The sequence below is a fragment of the Muscardinus avellanarius genome, assembly GCF_963383645.1.
Source record: "Muscardinus avellanarius genome assembly, chromosome: 4".
NCBI classification, from domain to species: domain Eukaryota; kingdom Metazoa; phylum Chordata; class Mammalia; order Rodentia; family Gliridae; genus Muscardinus; species Muscardinus avellanarius.
In genome coordinates this window covers 804,659-826,192 of record NC_137789.1, presented here as the reverse complement: position 1 = coordinate 826,192, position 21,534 = coordinate 804,659, and the positions used below count along the sequence as shown (strand labels likewise).

General features: G+C 57.6%; 1 protein-coding gene across 5 annotated transcripts in view; it reads right to left on the bottom strand.

Moving 5' to 3' along the window:
* PLEC (plectin) overlaps window positions 1–19,870 on the bottom strand; it is a gene marked incomplete at both ends in the record, with an annotated part of 57,478 nt that extends 37,608 nt beyond the window's left edge. For 3 of the 5 annotated variants that reach the window (XM_080694429.1, XM_080694430.1, XM_080694425.1), the window contains one exon: window positions 19,678–19,870. In XM_080694429.1, coding sequence (XP_080550555.1) covers window positions 19,678–19,870 — 193 coding nt within the window. Of the gene's footprint in view, window positions 1–2,416; window positions 2,463–17,882; window positions 17,968–19,677 lie in introns of those variants that run through there. The other 2 variants (XM_080694422.1, XM_080694423.1) reach the window with 2 other exon arrangements.
* Window positions 19,871–21,534: the final 1,664 nt, after the last annotated feature.

Sequence of the window (21,534 nt, the reverse complement as noted above, 5' to 3'; positions counted from 1 at the left end):
CTCCAGGCCCTGGGAGCTGAGCCACCCGGCCACACCCATGGTTACCCAGCCCCTCAAACCAGGACTCAGCCCTGGGTCGCCCCACCCAGCACCCATCTGAGTGCCTCTCCCAGCTACCCGCCAGGATCCCTGTGCCCTCCCCAAGCGGCCACACCCATTCCCACCAAGCACTGCAAACCCGGGAACTGATTCTAAATAGGGCGGGGGTGGGACCCTGCGGTGGAGGCGCTGGCCGGCCAGGCAGGCAGCCAACAAAGGGCGTGGGGCGGGTTTACAGGCTGTCACCATGGCGCCCGCGAGCAGGCTCCAAACGGCACACTCCAACACTCACAGACACACAAACAGGCGGTGCGGCCACGCGGTGGAAACTCTGTAGGCTCAGCCAACTGTTCCCAACTCCCTCCCACCCCCAGCGACTCACTGTTCCCTGCCCCCACCCGGCCCAGGCAGGAAGGAGGCCAGCCTCAGGCAGTACAGCAGGATCGCGGCCAGTGCCCACGTGTCCTCAGCCACGCCAAGGGCCCTCCACACCACGGGGGCTGCAGCTGTCCACCAGCCCCCACCTGTACCACCCAACACACATGCCCACCCAATACATCCACGTCCACTTCCTGGCATGATTCCCTAACCTATGGACTCTCCAATCCCCACCAAACCAACTCATCACCCCACACGGTCTCCAAGTGATCCCAAGCCATACCCAAGACCCCTAAACCACTGGACCTAATTCGCTTCTGAATAGGACAATGCTGGTGTCACACAGGGCCCCTATGCAATGGCCAATCCACCCAGCCTGGACACCCCCCAAGCCAACCCCTTGAGGAGAGGGCAGCAGCCTCCACCCCCCCCAGCAAGAGGGCGGGGCTCTGGGGAACCCCTGCACCAGCTCCATCACCCCCAAGCCAGCCCAAGAGGAGAGGGCAGCAGCCTCCACCCCCCCCCAGCAAGAGGGCGGGGCTCTGGGGAACCCCTGCACCAGCTCCATCACCCCCAAGCCAGCCCAAGAGGAGAGGGCAGCAGCCTCCACCCCCCCCCCAGCAAGAGGGCGGGGCTCTGGGGAACCCCTGCACCAGCTCCATCACCCCCAAGCCAGCCCAAGAGGAGAGGGCAGCAGCCTCCACCCCACCCCCAGCAAGAGGGCGGGGCTCTGGGGAACCCCTGCACCAGCTCCATCACCCCCAAGCCAGCCCAAGAGGAGAGGGCAGCAGCCTCCACCCCCCCCAGCAAGAGGGCGGGGCTCTGGGGAACCCCTGCACCAGCTCCATCACCCCCAAGCCAGCCCAAGAGGAGAGGGCAGCAGCCTCCACCCCCCCAGCAAGAGGGCGGGGCTCTGGGGAACCCCTGCACCAGCTCCATCACCCCCAAGCCAGCCCAAGAGGAGAGGGCAGCAGCTTCCACCGCCCCCCCCCCGCAAGAGGGCGGGGCTCTGGGGAACCCCTGCACCAGCTCCATCACCCCCAAGCCAGCCCAAGAGGAGAGGGCAGCAGCTTCCACCGCCCCCCCCCCGCAAGAGGGCGGGGCTCTGGGGAACCCCTGCACCAGCTCCATCACCCCCAAGCCAGCCCAAGAGGAGCAAGAGGAGAGGGCAGCAGCTTCCACCACCACACCACACCCCCCCCCCGGCAAGAGGGCGGGGCTCTGGGGAACCCCTCCACCAGCCACCACGCCAGAGGCTGCGGGGAGGAGCCTGGAGCAGCAAGATCCCCCTCGCCCGGGCTTGCTGGCCCACGCGCACGCGGACACACACAGGGACGCCGATCTGGACCCGGGTGCCTCTGCCCCCACCCGGTCCCTAGGCGGGGAGAACGCCCCCGCCCTGCCCCCACCCTGCGGAACCGCAGCCACTATTGCTGATTCAGCACTGGACGGCTAGAGGGGAGGGCCCGGGAGCACATGCTGACCAAACCCTCTCCCCCAACTCCAGGCCCCTTCAGGTTTCCAGGGCAACCAGTCTGGGCGCTTGGGCAGCCCCCAGTACCCCCCCAGCCTGGACAAAGAGCTGCAGTGTGGCCTTGCCGGGGCCAGCCCGCCCGGCGCCTCTGCACACAATCCCTACCGCCCTACTCTGCACCCTCGGAACCAGACTGCAGGGCGGCAGACGGAGAGGAGTGCGGGGCTGCCCTGCGCCAGGGCGCCCAGCTCCGGGTCCGCCGGGTCCCCGCCCTCCCGCACTGCAGCCCGCCCCGCCCCGCCCCCCGCACTCAAGGCAGGCTAGGAGCTGCCGCGGGCCGCCCCCCACCCGCCCCTCCACGGAGGACCCCGGCACCAGGAGGAACCCGGAAGCATGAGCCTGAGTTCCCACGCGCCTCTGGCTTGGACCCCCCAGTACTGCCCCCTGGGCAGCCGACCCGGCTACTGCCTGCGGGAGGCTGCCCCGAGCCTGAGGGCAGTGCAGAGCTAGAGCCGCCCACCGCACCTTTGAGGGAGCTGATCTCGTGCTGGATGGCTCTGGAGGGGTCCATGTCTCTGCCGGGGCCGAGGGCGGCAGGGAGGCCACCACTCCGGCCAGCCCCGCACCGCACTGCCCGGGCCAGCGCCGCAGCCTGGGGGAGGAGCCGGGAGGTGCGGGGCGGGGCTGGCCGCTCAGGGCAGGGCTCCGGCTAATCAATGTGCTGGACAGGGCTGCGCTGGGCCGGCGCATGCTCGCTGGCTCGTACCGCGCCACCCCTTCCTCCCCATCCTGCTGTCCCAGGTGTGCGGACCTAACTACAGCCATAAGGCAGTCAGGCACATCTAGACTGCAGTCCCTGTAGACCACAGCCGCCTCCACCTGGAGCCTCCACCTGGAGCCTCCACCTGGAGCCTCCACCTGGAGCCTCCACCTGGAGCCTCCACCTGGAGCCTCCACCTGGAGCCTCCACCTGGAGCCACACGGCCGCCCGCCGGTAAGAGGCAGATGCACAGGCCTGCCCCTGGCCCTGAAGCCCAGCCACTCACTCCCCGCAGGAAACAGTCCCTCACCCAGCTCCCATGCACCCTCCACCTGGCAGACCCACAGCCTCCTCAGGCACCCTTCCCTGGACTGGAGGGCTGCCTGCGCTCAGCCCCAGGACCCTGAAATGGCCCGATTCACCCAGGAGCAGGGTCCTTCCCCGCCCAAGCCTTCTCCAGTGTGCTCCTGGGTCACACCATCAGTCCTGTGGCTCAAGCTGCTCATCCCCGGGGACTCCAGCCAGGCTGGTGTTGAGATGCTCTTATCTGCCCAGCTGTGTGGGAGTACCGCCAGCCACCCAGTGGCCACCTCGCTCAGTCAGTCCCACAGGATCTGCTAGCCCTACCTTTCTGCCTATCTCCACTGCTACCAGGATTACACAGAGATCCTTGCAGAGGCTCCCTGGGTAGGCAGGCAACACCTGGGCCACCCAGCCCACACCCCCAGCCCCTTTGTGCTGGGCGAGCAATGGGGTGCAGGTGCAGTCCCTACAAGATATAGCCGGCTGGCTCGTTCTCCTACCAGACCTGAGTCTACATCCATCTGTCCTCACCCCAAGTCCCTGTCTTCTTAGGTCCAAACCTGCCAGGCTGGGCCACCTCCTCCAGCTGGATGTGAAAATGGCACCTTGCAGTCCCAGAAGCAGCCAGGTGCCCACCCCACCTGAGCTCCAGACCCAGCAGGTCTGGGGCCTCTGTGATGTCTCTACCCTCCCTGGGACTCAGGAGTGCCACTCCGGCGAGCTGGAGGTGTCACACGGGGGAGAATGCCCTCGGTTCAACCCCCAGTGCCTTCATTCTCCCCATAAAAACTATGGAAAAGCTCACACGTGAAAAGTCAGCGCTGAATCTAGTTCTTAAGTGCATGAAATTAAATTGTATAAGATCATGGTTTTAAGCCAGGCGTGGTGGCGCACCCTTGTAATCCCAGCATTCGGGAGGCTGAGACCGGAGGATCGCAGTTTGCGGACAGCCTCAGCTACTTAGTGAGGCCCTTTGCAACTCAGTGAGACCCTGTTTCAAAATAAAGAATAAAAAATTGGGCAGGGTGGTAGCTTGGAGGTCAAATGCCTCTGGGTTCCATCCCAGACCTGCAAAAAAAAAAAAAAAAAAAAAAAAAAAAAAGATAAAAGATCATGGTTTTAAGCTAATGAAAGGCGAGAGCAGATAACGCTTCCAAGAGGGAATGTTCCTGGGGCTCATACGTTGGCCCTTAACTTCCACCTTCAAGTCAGGCTGCCTCCCTGTGTGGCCACCTGCTCCCAGAGGCTCCTGAAAAAGTCCCTCCGCCCCGGCAGCTGGAATATGGAGTGAAGCCGGCCATCTCACCCTGCCCAACCGCCCGGGACAGTGGCCCTGTGCACAGCCGCGGCTGCAGCAGCCAGGGAAGCGAGAGGGGCCGCGTGTGAGAGCCCCGGGGTAAGAGGAAAGAATCCAGCCAGCCCTAAGGAATGGGAGAACGCTAGACAGGGTGCAGGAGACAGCTACAGCGGGAAGTCACTGTGGCGGCATGTCACCACACAGGCAGGTCCTGGCTGCCAGTGGAGAAGAGCCTGGGCCAGGGACGTGGGTCACGGGGCCACAGGAGGAAGCCAAGCATCGGAGAGCTGGAGCCCCTGCAGATCCAGCTCTGGTTGGTGAGAGACACACCTCAGCCCTCACCTTGCCCACCACACTGCCCAGGACCTCTCACTGCTCCGTGTCCCTGGCCACCAACCCATCGCCACAGCTCAACTGAAAAAGCACGTGGGTGGTTATACATGGAGAGGAAGCTCTCTGCCTCCAGCTTGGCCTGGCCTCCATGGGGCTCTGAGGGCAGGCGGCCTGGGCACAGCTCCCCATGCCCACTGAGCGTCCCATCAGCTGGGAGTCTCTGGCCCTCAAAGCTCTCTGCCAACTCCAGGAGGCAGTGCAAGCCCTTGGAGCCTCAGACACCACTCCTGTACAAAAAAATCCACATAATTTGTTGTGCCTGCCTACAAGACCTCTGTGACCCTGGTAGGCCAAAACATACCACACACCCCTGGGACCCTGCACCCCCTTGCCTCAGCCTGGGGCTCCCCAGGACTGACCCTACCGGAGGCAACAGGCCCGGGCAGCTCACTGATGTGATCCTGTCACCGGTGACCTGTGGCAGCTGTACATCCTGGTAGGGGTGGTTTCCACCCAGGGGGCGCAGGCCCAGCAAAACTCACTGCAGACTGTCCCTGCACTCAGGTCCCTGCTGGGCTTCCTGCTGGACCTGCAAGAGACCAGGGGTGCCACCCCTGCATAGCCAGGCCTGTCCCCAGCCTTGCTGAGTGCCGGCCCAACCTCTGGGGTGCCACGGCCACTCAGAGGGAAGAGAGGCTTCCTCTGTGTGAGAGGCCACCCCTGCACTGGCGGGCTCTGAGCTCAGTCAGGCTGGGGCCAGCGTCCTGTGAGGCCAAGGACGCCTGCGGCCCAAGTCTGGCACACCGGCAGGTGGGGTGCCACCAGGGAGCCCCGAGGGCCCAGGACACACAGAGGTCGCCCCAAGCCTCATCCACCTCTCACCCCCTCTGGCCCAGGACAAGGTACTGCCAGTCCCAGAGGGGTACCGGGAACCAACCTGAAGGAGAACTGGGTCCCAGCACAAACACCATCCTCCCAAGTGTCTCTGAACCGTACCCCATTGTCTCCACGGCCAGCCGGGGCCTGGCCGCCGCCTCACCTCAAGGGCCACTAACCCTCAGCGCTCCAGCGGGGCTTTGAGCGCGAGCCAAGTGGCACCCAGCCGCGCCGCCCACAGCTCCTCCAGCCCTCCACAGAGCCTGCCTCCTCCCTGCCTCCTCCCTGCCTCCTCCCTGCCTCCTCCCTGCCTCCTCCCTGCCTCCTCCCTGCCTCCTCCCTGCCTCCTCCCACTACTCAGCCCTCGGGTCCCTGAAGGTGTCACCACAGGAAACATGGGACCAAGGAAGGAACGAATTCCTGAAGTTCAAGGAGGAGGTGCTTCTGAGGAGCTCTATGAACATTCTACAACTGGAGAGTAAAGGGAAAACCCGAAACTTGATCTAAAGATGCTGACAGCTCCTGTGATAAGTGTCACTTAGCGCGGGGCGCGGGGAGGCAGAGGCGGGAGGACCGCGCAGGCTCCAAGCCAGCCGCGCTGGTCTAGGAGACCCTGTTTCCAAATAAAAATAGGTCTGGGAGTGTAGCCCAGAGGTAGAAGAGTTTCCAGGAACCCCAGTACCACCAAAAAATAAATAAATAAATAAAATCAATTAGCATTTCTGTGTGTGTTTGTGTGTGTGGTACTGGGGGTGGAAACCAGGGGCTTTCTACCTCCGGGCTATACTCCCAGACCCATTTTATATTTTATTTGGAAACAGGGTCTCACTAAGTTGCTTAGAGCCTCACTAAGTAGCTGAGGCTGGCTTTGAACCTGCGCGATCCTCCTGTCTCAGCCTCCCAAGCACTGAGATTACAAGCGTGCACCACCATGCCGGCTTGTATTTTTTTAAGTCCAGTAAACCAGGCGTGGTGGCGCACGCTTGTAATCCCCGCACTTGGGAGGCTGAGACGGGAGGATCAGGCAGGTTCAAAGCCAGCCTCTGTTGGCTTAAGACACCCTGTTTCCAAATTTAAAAAAATATATAAAATAGGTCTGGGAGTGTAGCCCAGAGTTAGAAGGCCCCTGGGTTCCATCCCCAGTACCGCTACCAAAAAAAAAAAAAAGAGAAAAAAGAAAAAAGAAGAAGAAAAAGGGTCCAGTAAATTAAGAAAGGTATGTTGTTACTGTGAGGATAAGCATCCCTCTGAAACTACCAAGACATCCCAGAGTACAGAAACTCAATGCCGTCTGACCCAGATTCTAACAACCGTCATATGCATGACAGCTTTAGACACAAGCTGTTCACTGCAACAGTTTCTAATACAAAAGTTAAAATAACTCCAGTCCTCTATGAGAGGGGATTGTGTATATTTTTACTGCTGTGGTTTTGTGTGTGTGTGTGTGTGTGTGTGTGTGTGTGTGTGTGTGTGTAGGAATAGAACCTAGGGGCATTTGACTTCTGAGCTACACTCCCAGCCTATTTTGTATTTTGAAACAGGGTCTCACTAAGTTCCAGGAGGGCCTCATTAAGTAGCTGAGGCTGATTGCAACCTGCGGTTGACCCTCCGGTCTCAGCCTCCCAAATGCTGGGATTACAAGCGTGCGCCACCACGCCCGGCTTGGTTTAAACTTATAAGACTTTATTTCCCCTACATGATGGTGTTGAGTTGCTGGGCCTTAAAAGAAGTTAGCGGGTGGCTGTTTAAGATGGATCCAGGGCTGAGCTCAGGAGCAGAGCGCTTGCCCAGCCAATAAAGATGGATTAATTCTGCCGCGTGGAAGAGCTTTCTTTATAAAAGTATCCAGTCTTGAGTTTCTGTTATAGCGATAGAAAATAGTTACCACACAAAGGAAGATAACACTATAAATTAATGTCACAGAAAGATGTCTGTGTTGCATCATTAAACTAAAAAAAGTTACATAGAGGCTGAGTGTGGTGGCGCAAGCTTGTCAGCCCAGCTTTTGGGAGGCTGAGACTGGAGGATCTCACAGGTCTGAAGCCAGCCTCAGCTGGCTTAAGAGATCCTGTTTCCAAATAAAATATAAAGTAGGTCTGGGAGTGTAGTCCAGGAGTGGAAGCCCCTGGGTTCCATCCCCAGCACCACCAAAATAAATAAGTAGATAAATAAACAATTTAAAAAGTTACACAGAGGCTTGAGTGTGGCGGCACACGCTTGTAATCCCAGCTTTGGGGAGGCTGAGACTGGATGATTGTGGTTCAGACAGCTTCAGCTACTTAGTAAGGCCCTTGCAACTCAGTGAGACCCTGTTTCAAAAAAATAAAAAGACTAAAAAATAGGGCTGGGGGTGTAGTTCAGAGGCACCTGAAGGATCTAAAGTGGGTCATCTTGAACTCGCCGAGTGGGCCCTCGAGTCCTCATGAGAGACGGAAGAGGAGAGGTGAGGCAGGGATGTGGACACATGCCCGGGGATGGGGACGCAAGAAGAGGCCGGGCAGGGTCCAACAGCCTCCGGAGGAAGGACAGCCCTGCTGGCACCTGGATTGGGGTGTTTTGAACTCCAGATCGATTTCTATGTTTGAGAAGATAAATTTCTGTGTTTGTGTAGTGTGCTATGGTAACCACAGGAAATTAATACAGTTATTGTTACCAGGATAGGGTACTACAATAACAAATACCTTCAAATGTCCAAATGGCTTTGGAACTGGGTAATGAGCAGAAACCGAAGAATTCTGAGGCACATGACAGAAAAGGCCTACACTGCCCAAGCAGACTGTTAATAGAAATATGGAGTGTAAAGGAGCCAGGCGCGGTGGCGCACGCTTGTAATCCCTGCACTTGGGAGGCTGAGACAGGAGGATCGCACAGGTTCAAAGTCAGCCTCAGATACTTAGTGAGGCTCTCGGCAACTTAGTGAGACCCTGTTTCCAAATACAGTATAAAATAGGTCTGGGAGTATAGCCCAGAGGTAGGAAAGCCCCTAGGTTCCACCCCCAGTACCACACACAAAAAAAAGTAAGAAAGAAATGTGCAGTATAAGCCAGGCGTGGTGGCGCACACCTGTGATCTCAGTACTTGGGAGGCTGGGACAAGAGGATCCCAGGTTGGAGGCCAGCCTCAGCAACTTAGTGAGACTCTGTTTCAAAATAAAATAGGGCAGGGGTGTAGTTCGGCATAGAACGCCTATAGATTCAACTTACAGTATCAGAAAGTAAAATTAAAAATAAAAAGTAAAATAAAAAAGTTACATAGAGGCTGAGTGTGGTGGCGCACGCTTGTAATCCCGCATTCGGGAGACTGAGGCAGGAGGATCACGGTTCTCGGACAGTCTGAGCTACCTAGTGAGGCCCTCCGCAACTCAGTGAGACCCTGTTTCAAAACACAGAATAAAAAATAGGGCAGGGGGGCCAGGCGTGGTGGCGCAGGCTTGTCATCCCGCCCTTGGGAGACGGAGACAGGAGGATCTCACAGGTTTGAAGCCAGCCATGCTGGCTTAAGAGACCACCAAAAAAAAATAATAATAATAATAGGACAGGGGTGTAGCTCAGAGGTCAAATGCCCCTAGTTTCCATCCCCAAATCCGCAAAAAAAAAAAAAAAAAAAAAAAAGAGGAAGGGTGTAAAATAGCTAAGTGTGGGAGGTACATGCCAGCCACTTTGGAGGCTGAAGCAGGAGAAATGCTTAAACTCAAGAGTTCAAGGCCAGCCTGGGAGACATAGTAAAACCCCATCTCAAAAAAAAAAAGAGCCGCGGGGGCGCGACGGGGCTGCGGGCTGGGGCGCCGGGCGAGCGCGGCCGCGGGTCACAGAGACGCAGCGAAGGCGGCAGCGGCCGGGTGGAGAGGAGGAAATTGAGGCACAGATTATCTGAACCAGACAGAACCTTAAATGGTAGAATTGGGATGCAAACTTGGAAGTCTGGCTCCAGAATCTACACTCTAACCACTATATTTTACTAGCCCTTCAGTAAGTTCCAAAAGATGAGTCGTGGTTATTCAGAAAACAATAATTTCCTGAAGAATAACAACCAAATGGTATTGGACATGATCCTTTATCCATTAATTGGAATCCCTCAGACCATCAACTGGGAAACTGTGGCAAGGCTTGTGCCTGGATTAACACCCAAAGAAGTGAAACTATCATATATTTATTTTTCAGAAAAAAGATCTATCCTAATATGGAATATGGACTCTAGATACCCAAAACGATCTCGAAAAAGAACAAAGCTAGAAGATATATATTTTCTGATTTCAAACCATATAAAGCTATAATAATTGAAACAATGTAGTACTGTTCTAAAGGCAGATATATAAACCATTGGAGTTAAATAAAAGCCTAGAGCTAAATTCTTCAAAAAGAAAGAAAGAAAGAAAGAAAGAAAGAAAGAAAGAGAAAGAAAAGAAAGGAAGGAAGGAAGGAGAGACAAGAAAGCTAGCATAGTGGTGCATGCATGGGATCCCAGCACTTGGGAGACCGAGACAGGGGTCGCAGGCTTGAGGCTAGCCTCAGCAAGGTTCTCAGCAACGGAGACCCTGTCTCAAAACAAAAAATAAAGAGTTGGGGTGTACCTCAGCAGTTGAATGCCTCTGGGCTTAATCCCCAGTAGGGGGAAAAAAGAAAGACAAGAAAAGAAATATGGAAGTTATACTTAAGTAAAAGTTTATTTTATTTTATTTTACTTATATATTTTTTGCGGGTCCGAGAATGGAACCCAGGGGCATTCGACCTCCGAGATATACCCCCTGTCCTATTTTTTATTCTTTAATTTGAAACCGGGTCTCACTAAGTTGCAGAGGGCCTAAGTAGCTGAGGCTGTCCGGGATCCTCTGGTCTCAGCCTCCTGAATGCTGGGATTCCAAATGTATACCACCACGCCTGGCTAAAAGTTTATTTTAAAAAAGCAGCAAACTAAAGCCAGGCCTGGTGGCGCATGCCTGTAATTCCAGCATTTAGGAGGCTGACACTGGAGGATCGTGACTCACCGACAGACTCAGTTATTTAATGAGGCCCTCCCCAAATTAGTGAGACCCTGTTTCTAAATAAAGAATAAAAAGCAGGGCAGGCGGTGTAGCTCAGAGGTTGAATGCCCTTGGGTTCCACCCCCAGACCCGCAAAATAAATAAATAAATAAATAAATAAATAAATAAATAAAGCAACAAACCAAGGCATACACCTGTAATTTCTGCTATTTGAGAGGCTGAGGCAGGAGTATAGAAAATTCAAGGCCAGCCCGGGCAACTTAGTTAGATCCTGGGGGTATATCAGAGATAGACTGCCCTTGGGCTCAATCTCAGTCTCACACACACACACACACACACACACACCCCTCATAAACCAGGTGGGCACTGTGGCATATACCTATAATTCCAGTACTTAGGAGGTTGAAACAGGAGGATCACAGGTTTGAAGACAGTTCACATTAACTTAGCAAGACCCTGTTTCAGAATAAAAAATAAAATGGGAGCCGGGCGTGGTGGCGCACGCTTGTAATCCCCGCACTTGGGAGGCTGAGACGGGAGGATCAGGCAGGTTCGAAGCCAGCCTCGGCTACTTAGTGAGGCTCTCAGCAACTTAGTGAGACCCTGTTTCCAAATAAAATAGAAAATAGGTCTGGGAGTAGAGCCTGGAGGTAGAAAGGCCCTGGGTTCTACCCCCATTACCATACACACAAAAATAAAATAAAATAAAATAGGACTAGGGAAGTAGCTCAGAGGTAAAATATCCCAGCTTCAATCTCCAGTACCACATACAGACACAAAAAAGGAGCTCTCATAAGTCAAAAATTAAAACTAAAAATAAATGTACAGAGAACAATAAGTAAGGATCTTGGTGGGAGCACCGAGGACTGAACCCACGGGCATTCTACTTCTGACCAACATCTCCAGGCCTTTTTATTTTGAAACAGGGTCTCACTAAGCTACTGCACACCGACCTAAACCTGAGCCCCTCTTGTCTCAGCCTCCCAAGTCCTGGGTCCAGGGAGTACAGGCATGCGCCACCACTCCCAGCTTGAATACGGCTTTGAATAGGCAACTTACAAACTATGAAACGGCAGACAGTGACTGTATGCAATGATGGCCACTTCATCAATAGTCAAAGAATGTAAATTAAGACACATGAGAAGTTTTCAGCAATCAGGCAAACGGCTGAAGAAAGTCTTTTTTTTTTTTTTTTTTTGGTAATAAGGATTGAACCTCTGAGCTAAACCACCAGCCCTATTTTATTTTTAATTTTGACACAGGGTCTTGCTAGGTTGATGAGAGTCTTACTGTTTGCTGAGGCTGTCCTCAAACCTGGGATCCTCCTGTCTCAGCCTTCAAAGTACTGAAATTAGCCAGCCGTGGTGGCGCACGCTTCTAATCCCAGTGCTTGGGAGGCTGAGACAGGAGGATCGCACCAGTTCGAAGCCAGCCTCAGCTACTGAGTGAGACCCTGATTTCCAAATAAAGTATAAAATAGGTCTGGGAGTATGGCCCAGAGATAGAAAAGCCCCTGGGTTCCACCCCAGTACCACAAAAGAAGAAGAAGAAGAAGAAGAAGAAGAAGGAGGAGGAGGAGGAGGAGGAGGAGGAGGAGGAGGAGGAGGAGGAGGAGGAGGAGGAAAAGAAAAAAGAAAAAGAAAACAAAGTACTGCAATTACAGGTATGTGCCACCAGGCTCGGCTTGAAGAAAGTCTTTTATTTGTTATTTATGTATTTATATATAATTTATTTATTTTGGTACTGGAGATTGAACTCAGGGGTATTCTACCTCTGAGCTATACCCCTAGCTTTCTTTCTTTTTTTTTTTTTCTTTTGGAAACAAGGTCTGGCTAGGTTGATGAGAGTCTCACTGTTTGCTGAGGCTGTCCTCAAACCTGCATCCTCCTGTCTCAGCCTTCCAAGTCCTGGAATTACAAGCATGTACCACCATGCCCCGCTTAAGGAAAGTCTTTCATCTGCCGGGTTCATCTACACTGCAGAAGAATGTAGCAGTGCACTCTTTTCAGACAGGCAAGATGGCACATGCTTGTAATGCCAACAATTCAGAAATCTGAGGCACAGCCAGGTGTGGTGGCGCACGCCTGTAATCCCAGTGCTTGGGAGGCTGAGCCGGAAGGATCTGGATTTGTGGCCAGCCTCAGCTACTTAGTGAGGCCTCCATAACTCAGTGAGACCCTGTTTCAAAATAAAGAATTAAAAAAAAATTGGTCTGGGGGTGTAGCTTAGAGATAGAATGTCCCTGGGTTCAATCCCCAGAGTCACACACACACACACACACACACGCACACACACACACACGCACACACACACACACACACGCACACACACACACACACGCACACACACACACACACGCACACACACACACACGCACACACACACACACACACACACGCACACACACACACACACACACACACACACACACATTTTTAAATGCTAAGTCCAGTGCCCATCTAAAGGGGTCAAATAAATAAACTGTGGTACTTTCATGTAATGGAATATTTTGTAGCCACTTAAAAGCATGAGGCTGCCGGCGCGGTGGGCACGCTCGTCATCCCCGCGCTTGGGAGGCGGAGGCAGGAGGATCGCGCAGGTTCCAAGCCAGCCGTGCTGGATTAAGAGACCCTGTTTCAAAAAAATATATATGTGTGTGTGTGTGTGTGTGTGTGTGTGTGTGTGTGTGTGTGTGTGTCTGGGAGTGTAGCCCTGAGGTAGAAGGGCTTCCAGGAACCCCAGTACCACCAAAAAAAGAATAAATAAATAAATAAATAAAAGCATGAGGCCGCCAGTACCATTCAATCAGGAAAGAAAAATATTTCCAACAATTGATGCCAGGACACCTGAATGTTCACATGTAAAAGAATACCATATCTACAGACCCAGCTCATGCCATACACAAAATTAACTCAAAATAGATCAAAGACCTCAATGGAAAAAGTTATAACAATGGAACTTTTAGAAGAAAACAAAAGCGTAAATCTTTGTGATTCTGGTTTAAGCAATAGTTAGATAGGACATCTAAAGCACAACCCACCGGGCCGTGAGGACAGTGGAAGGCACAGACTGCTGCTGGGAACGCAGAAGGCCGCGGCCCGCTGGAGAAGGGTCTGAGCTCCTTCAGATGTTTCAATACAGATCCCCACACAACAGGCCGGGTGTGGCGGCGCCACTTGCAACCCTAGTACTCGGAGGCTGAGACAGGAAGAGCACAGGTTCTCGGCCAGCCCCAGCTACTTAGCGAGGCCCTCTGCAACTCAGGGAGACCCTGTTTTTTTGTTTGTTTGTTTGTTTTTTTGGTGGTACTGGGGTTCCTGGAAGCCCTTCTACCTCCAGGATACACTCCCACGGGCTACACTCCCAGACCTATTTTTTTTTACCTTTTTTTTTTATGTGGAAACAGGGTCTCTTAAGCCAGCAAGGCTGGCTCCAAACCAGGCGATCCTCCTGTCTCCGCCTCCCAAGCGCGGGGAAGCGCGGGGATTACAAGCGTGCGCCACCACGCCTGGCTGACCCTGTTTTAAAATAAAGAATAAAGATGGGCGTGGTGGCGTACCCCTGTAATCTCAGCTTTCGGGAGAGGATTTCAGTTCGCAGACAGCCTCAGTGACTTAGTGAGGCCCTTTGCAACTCAGTGACATCCTATTTCAAAAAATGAACGGCCAGACGTGGTGGCACACGCTGTAATCCCAGCATCTGGGAGGCTGAGACTGGAGGATTGTGGTTCAAAGGCAGCCTCAGCTACTTAGTGAGGCCCTTCACAACTCAGTGAGACCCTGTTTCAAAATAAAGAATAAAAAAATAGCCAGGTGTGGTGGTGCACACTTGTAATCCCAGCATTCCGGAGGCTGAGACAGGAGGATCGCGGTTCACGGACAGCCTCAGCTACTTAGTGAGGCCCTCTGCAACTCAGTGAGACCCGGTTTTAAAATAAAGAATAAAAAATAGGGCAGGGGGTATAGCTCAGAGGTCAAATGCCCCTGGGTTCCATCCCCAGACCCGCAAAAAAAAAAAAAAAAAAAAAAAAAAAATAGGGCTAAGGATGTAGCTCAGAGGTAGAATGCCCCTGGGAATAGCCATCATTTTTGATTCTCAGGAAATGGGAATGAAAACCATGATGAGATACCATCACGATGGTATCTGATGATACCATCAGATGAGATACTAGGTTCTATCCCCAGTACCGCAATAAATAAATTAATTAATTAATTAAGAATAAAAATAGGGCTGGGGGTGTAGCTTGGAGGTGCAATGCCCCTGGATTCCATTCCCAGTACCCCCAAAAATAAAATAAATAAATAAATAAATAAATAAATAAATAAAAATAAAGAATAAAGAATAAGAATAGGGCTTGGGGGTGTAGCTTGGAGATAGAATGCCTTTGGGTTTTATCCCCAGTACCACACACACAAAAATAAATAAATAAATAAATAAATAAATAAATAGGGCTGGAGGTATAGCTCCATTTTTCTCGAGATAGTTCCACAGTGCTTGACTCTCGTTCTGACAATAAACACAGGTCAAAACACTTCTCCAAGAAGCCCCGAATAACTGCCAGCCCGCTCCAGCCGGCCAGCTGAGCCGAGCCACTGCAGACAATGCCCCATCCCGCGGTCATTCCTCGGTGCCAGCTCCCTGCCGGTGCTGACTGGGGCTGGAACCTGTGCCAGGGCCACAGATAACTGAGCTCAGAGTCCGGCACCGGAGCGGGCAGGGACGGTGAGGCCTAGGCCGCCCACAGTGGCACGGCACAGACTGGGGCCTTTGTGGGGGGAGCCCCCTCACTGGGTCTCTCTACGCCTGCTGACACAGCTCCCGGCCCCTTTCTCCCCACAGTCCCCAGCCTCAGGGCCCAGGACTCGGCAACAGAACTCACCTCTGTGCTCCCATCTCCTTTACTGTCCCGCAGCACCCCGCGGCCCCGCTCCAACCCCGCAGACAGGGCAGCCCTGAAGGGTCTGCCCCGGCGGCCGGGGGCTTTATGTGGAGCCCTGTGAAGGGGGCTCAAGCTGTTCCTTCTTCACCCTCTCCCAGACCTCCCTTCGCGGCACCGTCTCAGCTCCCTGGCAAGCCCTCCCCTGTGCTCCCGCACACCACCCCAGGCTCCAGCTTCGCGACCCACAGACAGGCGCGGGGCCGGGGTCAAGACACCCTGCACAGCTGGCCTGGCTAGCTGTGACCACCGCTCCACAGCCCTGCAGCATGGAGGTCCTCTCCCTCCAGCGGAGCCAGGAGGATGGGGCAGAGGAAGCTGAAGGGTCCGGGGAGGCGCGGCACCCCTGCAGGGAAGCCCAGGGACTTCCAGAGGAAGAGCTGGGAATGGCGTGTCCAGGGAAGGGCCTGAGAAACTGTGGGGGTGAAGGTCAGTGGGGTGAGTTGGAAGGAAAGGTGGCGCCTCTGTGAGGCCCGGCTGGGCATGTGTGCCAGAGTGGGCAGAGGCAGCGGCCGGAGCCTTCCTCAGCCGGGCGTGGGCTGGGCAGGGCGGGCCTTCCCACCCTCCTCGGTGACAGCTGGGGCAGAGCTGGAAGAGCTTCGGAGAGAGAAGGGCGTCCCCCTTCTTGTGCCCGCTGCTGGCCAGGCACTCACGGGCCAGCACCAGGCGACATGCCCGCCTTTCTCCTGGGCTCACCCTCCCCAACCCTCCACCCAGGAACAGGATTGGGAGGCTTCGACCTATACCAGCCAACTAGTCCAAGCAGCCCAGGGGCAAGGCTTGGAGGGTCGGGCGCATGGGGTGCCGATGACCGGCTCTGGGCTGCTCCTCAGCCAGTCACGGCCAGCCTCAGCCCTGCCCCGAAGCCAGAGCAGAAGCGACTCTGACTCCGAGTGCCTGGCATGTCCCAAGAGTTCTCCTGAGCCTGGGCCCTTGCTCGAGGAGCCCCGGGCACCTGTTCTCCTGTGGAGATTCTCAGCTCCTCAGGCTGGTGCCACACATGCGCGGGCAGCTGCACCGTCACATGACGGCTCCGCTTCGGGCAGGCACCCTCACACTCGGGCAGGAGCCGGGCAAGGGGCGCCCACAGCCCTCTCTCCTGCCTCCAGCCAAGACAGCCCTCATGCCCAGCTCAACTTGGGCTCTGGGGGAGCTGGGCTGGAGGAGGGCACTGAGGGTCCCCGGAACCTCCCGGGATCTGTCAGGACTAACAGGAAGCCCCCGCTCCAAGGAAGAAAGGGAAAGGCAGCCCTCGGCCCAAGGTGTCTGCCCCATGGTGCCTAGGACAGGCTCCAGCATGGCACGCAGCCCAGCAGCCCGTCCAGAGCCAGGCTCAGAGGAAGCACTCGCCTGCCCAGGCAGCCCACTTCAGAGCAGCCAGTTCACACTCAGGTCTGTCCTGGGGTGGCCAGGAGGTCTGGCCTAGGTGGGCAGCCACTTGTCCCGGGCCAGCCGTGCGGGAGCAGGGCCGCTCTCCCAAGGCCCGCCCAGGTGTACAGTGGCCAGGCTCAGGAGTCTAGTGGACCAGGGGTGCCACCACTCGACCCAAGTGAGCTGGTCACCCAGGCCAAAGGTCGGCTAGCATCCTGGCCAGGAGACTCCCAGAGCACACAGAGTGCAGGGGCACCATGGAGCCTACCCTGCCCGCCCGGGTGAGGTCCGGGGAGAGGTGGCTCCACGAGGCTCCAGGCGAAGCCCTCACCGCGCCCTCTCCCTGAGCTGTCCTTGGGGACCGAGCCAGCAACACCAGCCTCGCACAGGTGGGACCTGCTCAGTTCGGCTCTGCCTGGGGCTGCCACCTGGACCCGCCCCAGCCTCTTTGGGCTGAGAGCCAGGGCTGTGTCCACTAGTGCTCAGATCCGGCTACCCAACCCAAAATCAGCTGGTGAGCTGAGCGTCAGTGGCAGGGGAAGCAAGTCTCCAGGCCCCAGGAGGCGAGGAGCAGGGCGAGGGGTCTGCCAAAGCCACAGAGGGTGCTCGGCAGGAAGGAGGGGCTGCCCCAGGGACCCAGGCAGGGTACAGAAGGGTTCCCTGCCAAGAAAGGGTGCAGCCCAGCCCCAGCCAGTTTGGGGAGGTGAGGAGAGCCGGCAGCTATGTGACCCACTGCCAGGCTGCAGCAGCCACCGCACCCGGGAGGCAGGCGCCCCAGGGGAGGGGCAGGGGACAGCTCAGCCTTGACCCACGTGTCTGCTGGACGCAGACAGCGGACACCGGCCCAGCGCAGTACCCTAACAAGTCCTGCGGAGCCTGGCCCACCCCACCCACCCGAGCCGCACCATGTCCTATTAAGGGCATGGCCGCGGGGGCTCGGTCGAGCGCGGCGCTGCCCTCCCCGTCCCTAGGACCGGCGGCCCGGGGGAGGACGGGCGAACCGGGCTGGCCCGGCCGGCAGTGGCAGGACTCGCTCCGGGCCACCATCGAGCCGCCGCGGCGGGCAAGGTGGTCCACCGCCGGCGGGCGGTCGGCGGCGCCCCCGAGGGCGGTGGGCGGGCCCGAGGCGCGTACCTTTATACTTCTCCCGCACCTCCTCGTAGGCCTGAATGAAGTCCTGCTCGTCGGGCGGCGGGCCGGCGGTCAGCAGGGCCGCCATGCCGAGGCGCGGGGCTGGCGGGGACGGCCTCCCGGAGCCCGGCGCTCTGCCCCGCGGCCGCGCGCGCCGCTTAAAGAGCCGCCCCCCCCGCCCCGCCCGCACCCAGGATGCCCCAGGGCGGGGCGGGGCCGGGGAGCCCGAGCCGGCGACCCCGTCGGCCCCGCCAGCAACCACCTCCGCTGTCCTCGGCGCGCCCCTTCCCTGCTCCCAACCTCTCTTCCTCACCGAGAATGCTCCCATTACAACCCTGGGGACAGTGGCGTCTCCAGTATATGAAGAGCCCTTAAAACGCAACAAGAAAAAATCATCTGTACATAAGATCACTGGCGTAGGCAACTCGCAGAGGAAAAAGAAAAGGTTGGTAATAATATAACATTTTTTTCACCCATCAGATTGGCAAAAACCCTTGTCTCCCAGTATTGACAGATGCCCTTTCACAAACGACCCTGGCAAAGTTCCTCCTAACCCTACGTGCTACAGGCCCTGTGAGCAGAAGTTCTGTTTCTAGGAAAATCATCAGAGGAGAAAACAAAAGAACTGCCAGGGGCTGCCGGCTACAGCACAGCTAGAGGCAGACACCACCACACCCAGCGGCAGGGCTGCCCAGGCCCTGCGGCCCCCAACCCATCCCTCCAAAAAGCTGAAAGTCCAAGGGGAGGGCATTCATGAATCCCTTTCAAGCAGGGAAAAATGACCCCGTCTTTACAATCTTACACCAGGTGGGGCATGGTGGCACATGCTTGCGATCCCAGTACTTGGGGTCCCAGTACTGAGGCAGGAGGATCGCAGCGAAACCAGCCTCAGCAACTGAGTGAGACTCGGCAACCTAGTGAGAATGTTTCAAAAACAAACAAATAAATAAAGAGCTGGGAGTGTAGCTCAGAGGGAGAATGCTCCTGGATGCAATTTCCAGTAACACACTGGAGATTCAGTCCCCACCACACACACAAAATCCTTAGGGCTAGGGTGTCGGGGCTTGTCCATCACTCTTTGCGCCCGCCCGGTTCCGAGCCGTTGCTGTGCTTCCACCAGCCAAGGTGCGGACGCCTGCAGCACCCCTCCTGGCTGGCGGCTGGCCCTCACCCTCTCCCACACACCTGCCAGCCTCCCAGCCGCCCGCAGCGCACCCTCCCTTCAGATCCTTCATTGGCTGCCGGGGATGGCAGTGGGTAAAAAGGGCTCAGCACCCCCTTCCCCAGCACATCCTGCCAGTGGCCTCCAGTTCTACATGACCCACTTCCCAAAGGGATGAGCCCCCTTCAGCCAACCACCTGCCAATCGCCCACCCCGCCCCTGGGGCTCTGGCTGGGTCTTTCCCACCCTCCCGCTCAGACTGACGGCTCCTGGAGGGCAATGCTGGGCCCTGGCTCAGCAAGGGGCTGGGGATGTCTGACCAGGCATCCTCTCTGGTTCTGCTCCTATGCATATGCAAGACGTTGGGGCACAGTGAGCATTTCAGCTCCAGGAGCACCCCCAAAAATTATCACCATGGCATCTGGGCCCTGGGCCCTCCTGAGGAAGCCCTTGGCAAGAATGCCCCCCCTCCGGCCTCTCGCAGCTGCCTGGCTGGGCCAGCAGGTGGCGCTATGGTGCCTGCACTCACCTGGGAGGAAGAGGCCCTCCCCGAGGACGATCCCTCTAGCCTCACCCCGTCCAGAGAGCCGAGCACAGGCCTGCGCCAAGGAGGGGCAGACCCGGCCTCCACTTTACCTGCAATGCGGATGACTGCCCGCTCTGCAGGGTCCAAGACACTCCCGTTGCCCCCAGAGCCACCTCCGCTTCTCCGAGTCCGCTGGGTTTTCCCAAGGTTCCACGGAAGCGTGTCCCCAGGGCTGGGCGAGCCGCTGCCTCCACTGGAGCTGCCTTCAGCCACTGCCCGGACCTCAGCGTCCTCGCCCGACATGGTTTCCTGGAGGAGAGGCCGAGGGTTCACACTCGCCCCTGCGCACTGACCCTCCACCTCCTTAACCTAGGCACCGACCATCCATCCCAGCCACCCACCAGCCTCCGCGCTTCCTATGCCCTGCCTCGGTCCCACTGCCCCCATGCGCGCCACTCACGCGCTGACCTCCCCCATCCACATGTCGCCTGGCCTTGCCCAGCCCTTCTCTCAGATTCCCGCACAGCGATGCCCCCAGCCACGCACCTGACCACCAGGACGCTGACCACCCTGCTCACTTCCCCACACACTGGCAGTCAATCACCCAAACATTGACCCCTCTGCCACCCCCTTCCTGCGACATTGACTCCACCTCCACCCAGTCACCCTGGAAGGGAGGGGGGAGGGAGAGAGGGAGGGACTGCCTCCCACACTGACTTGGGACCCCAGTCCGGTCACTCGGACACTGGCTCTGCATCCCAACCTGGCCTCCTCCTCTCCCTAAGCCTCTAGTCAGCAGGCAAGCGAGGCCGTCAACAAACCCAGGGGCCACAGACCCTGCTTTCTCCGTCTTCAGGGATGGACCCCCGGCCCGTGCCATTCGACCCATGCACTCTACTTCCAAGCCGCCTCAGTCTCTAGGACCCCCATCTCTGTCCCACCTCCAGACCTGAAACATCCCACCTCGATCTCCGCAGCGGAGGCCTATAAATAGCCGGCGCCGCAGCGGCGCGGGCCGCCCGAGCTCGCTGCGGCAAGGCGGGGTGGGGGGCGCCCAGGCCCCTCGGCCGCCCGCCCGGCTGGCGCGGGCACCGCGGAGCGCACGGGAGCCCCGCGCCCACGCCGAGTCCCCGCTCCCGAGGCTGGCGTGCGAGGGGTCAATGGGGCCGCGTCCGGCGGGGGTGGAGGGGCGAGGGGCACAATGTGGGCTCTGTGCCTCCGCCCGCGGGCCAGGGCTGGCGGAGAGCCGGGACGAGCCGGCCCCGCCGCCCCGTCCGGCCCCACCCCGGCCGCGGTCAGCGCCTCCCCCGCCGCGCCCCCGCGCCCCCGGCCAGTTCCGCCATCCGCGGAGTGCCGCGAGGTGCGGTCCTCGCCCGGCGCCCGAGCGAGCTGAGGCCGAGCGCCGCGCTCCGGTCGGCCGGCCTACGCGCCCGGGGGCTCCGCTCGCCGCCTCCCGCCGCCGCCGCCGCCGCCCGGAGCCGCGGGGACCGCGCGGGCGGGGCGCGCTCGAGCCCCGCCCCGGCGCCTGCCGCAGGAGGCCCGAGCGAGCCGGGGAGGGCGCGCCTCCGCGCCGAGCCCCCGCAGGGGCGACCGGCCCGCACCCTCCGCGGGGCGCGGCCTGCCCTGGGCGCGGCCCCGAGACCTGGGGTCCGGAGCGCCGCCGGCCGGCTCCCCCCGCCGCCCCGGCCCCGCCCCCAGAGGCAGGACCCCGAGCTCCCAGGCCCGCACCTGGCTTCACATTCAGGTTTATTCAAAGAGGGAGCCGCGCTCGGGCGAGGTCCAGCCAAGACGGGCGTGTCCAGCCGACGCGCCTCCGTGCTGGGCTCTGCTGACCCCTGCTGGTTGGGCCCGCCCAGGCGAAGACCCGGCCTAGCCCTCCCGGTCCGCGTCCATTACTGCCCTTTAGCCAGAGGCAGGGGTGCTCCCAGGGCTGACCTGGGAACCCGGGAGTGGCAGCCTGGCGTCCC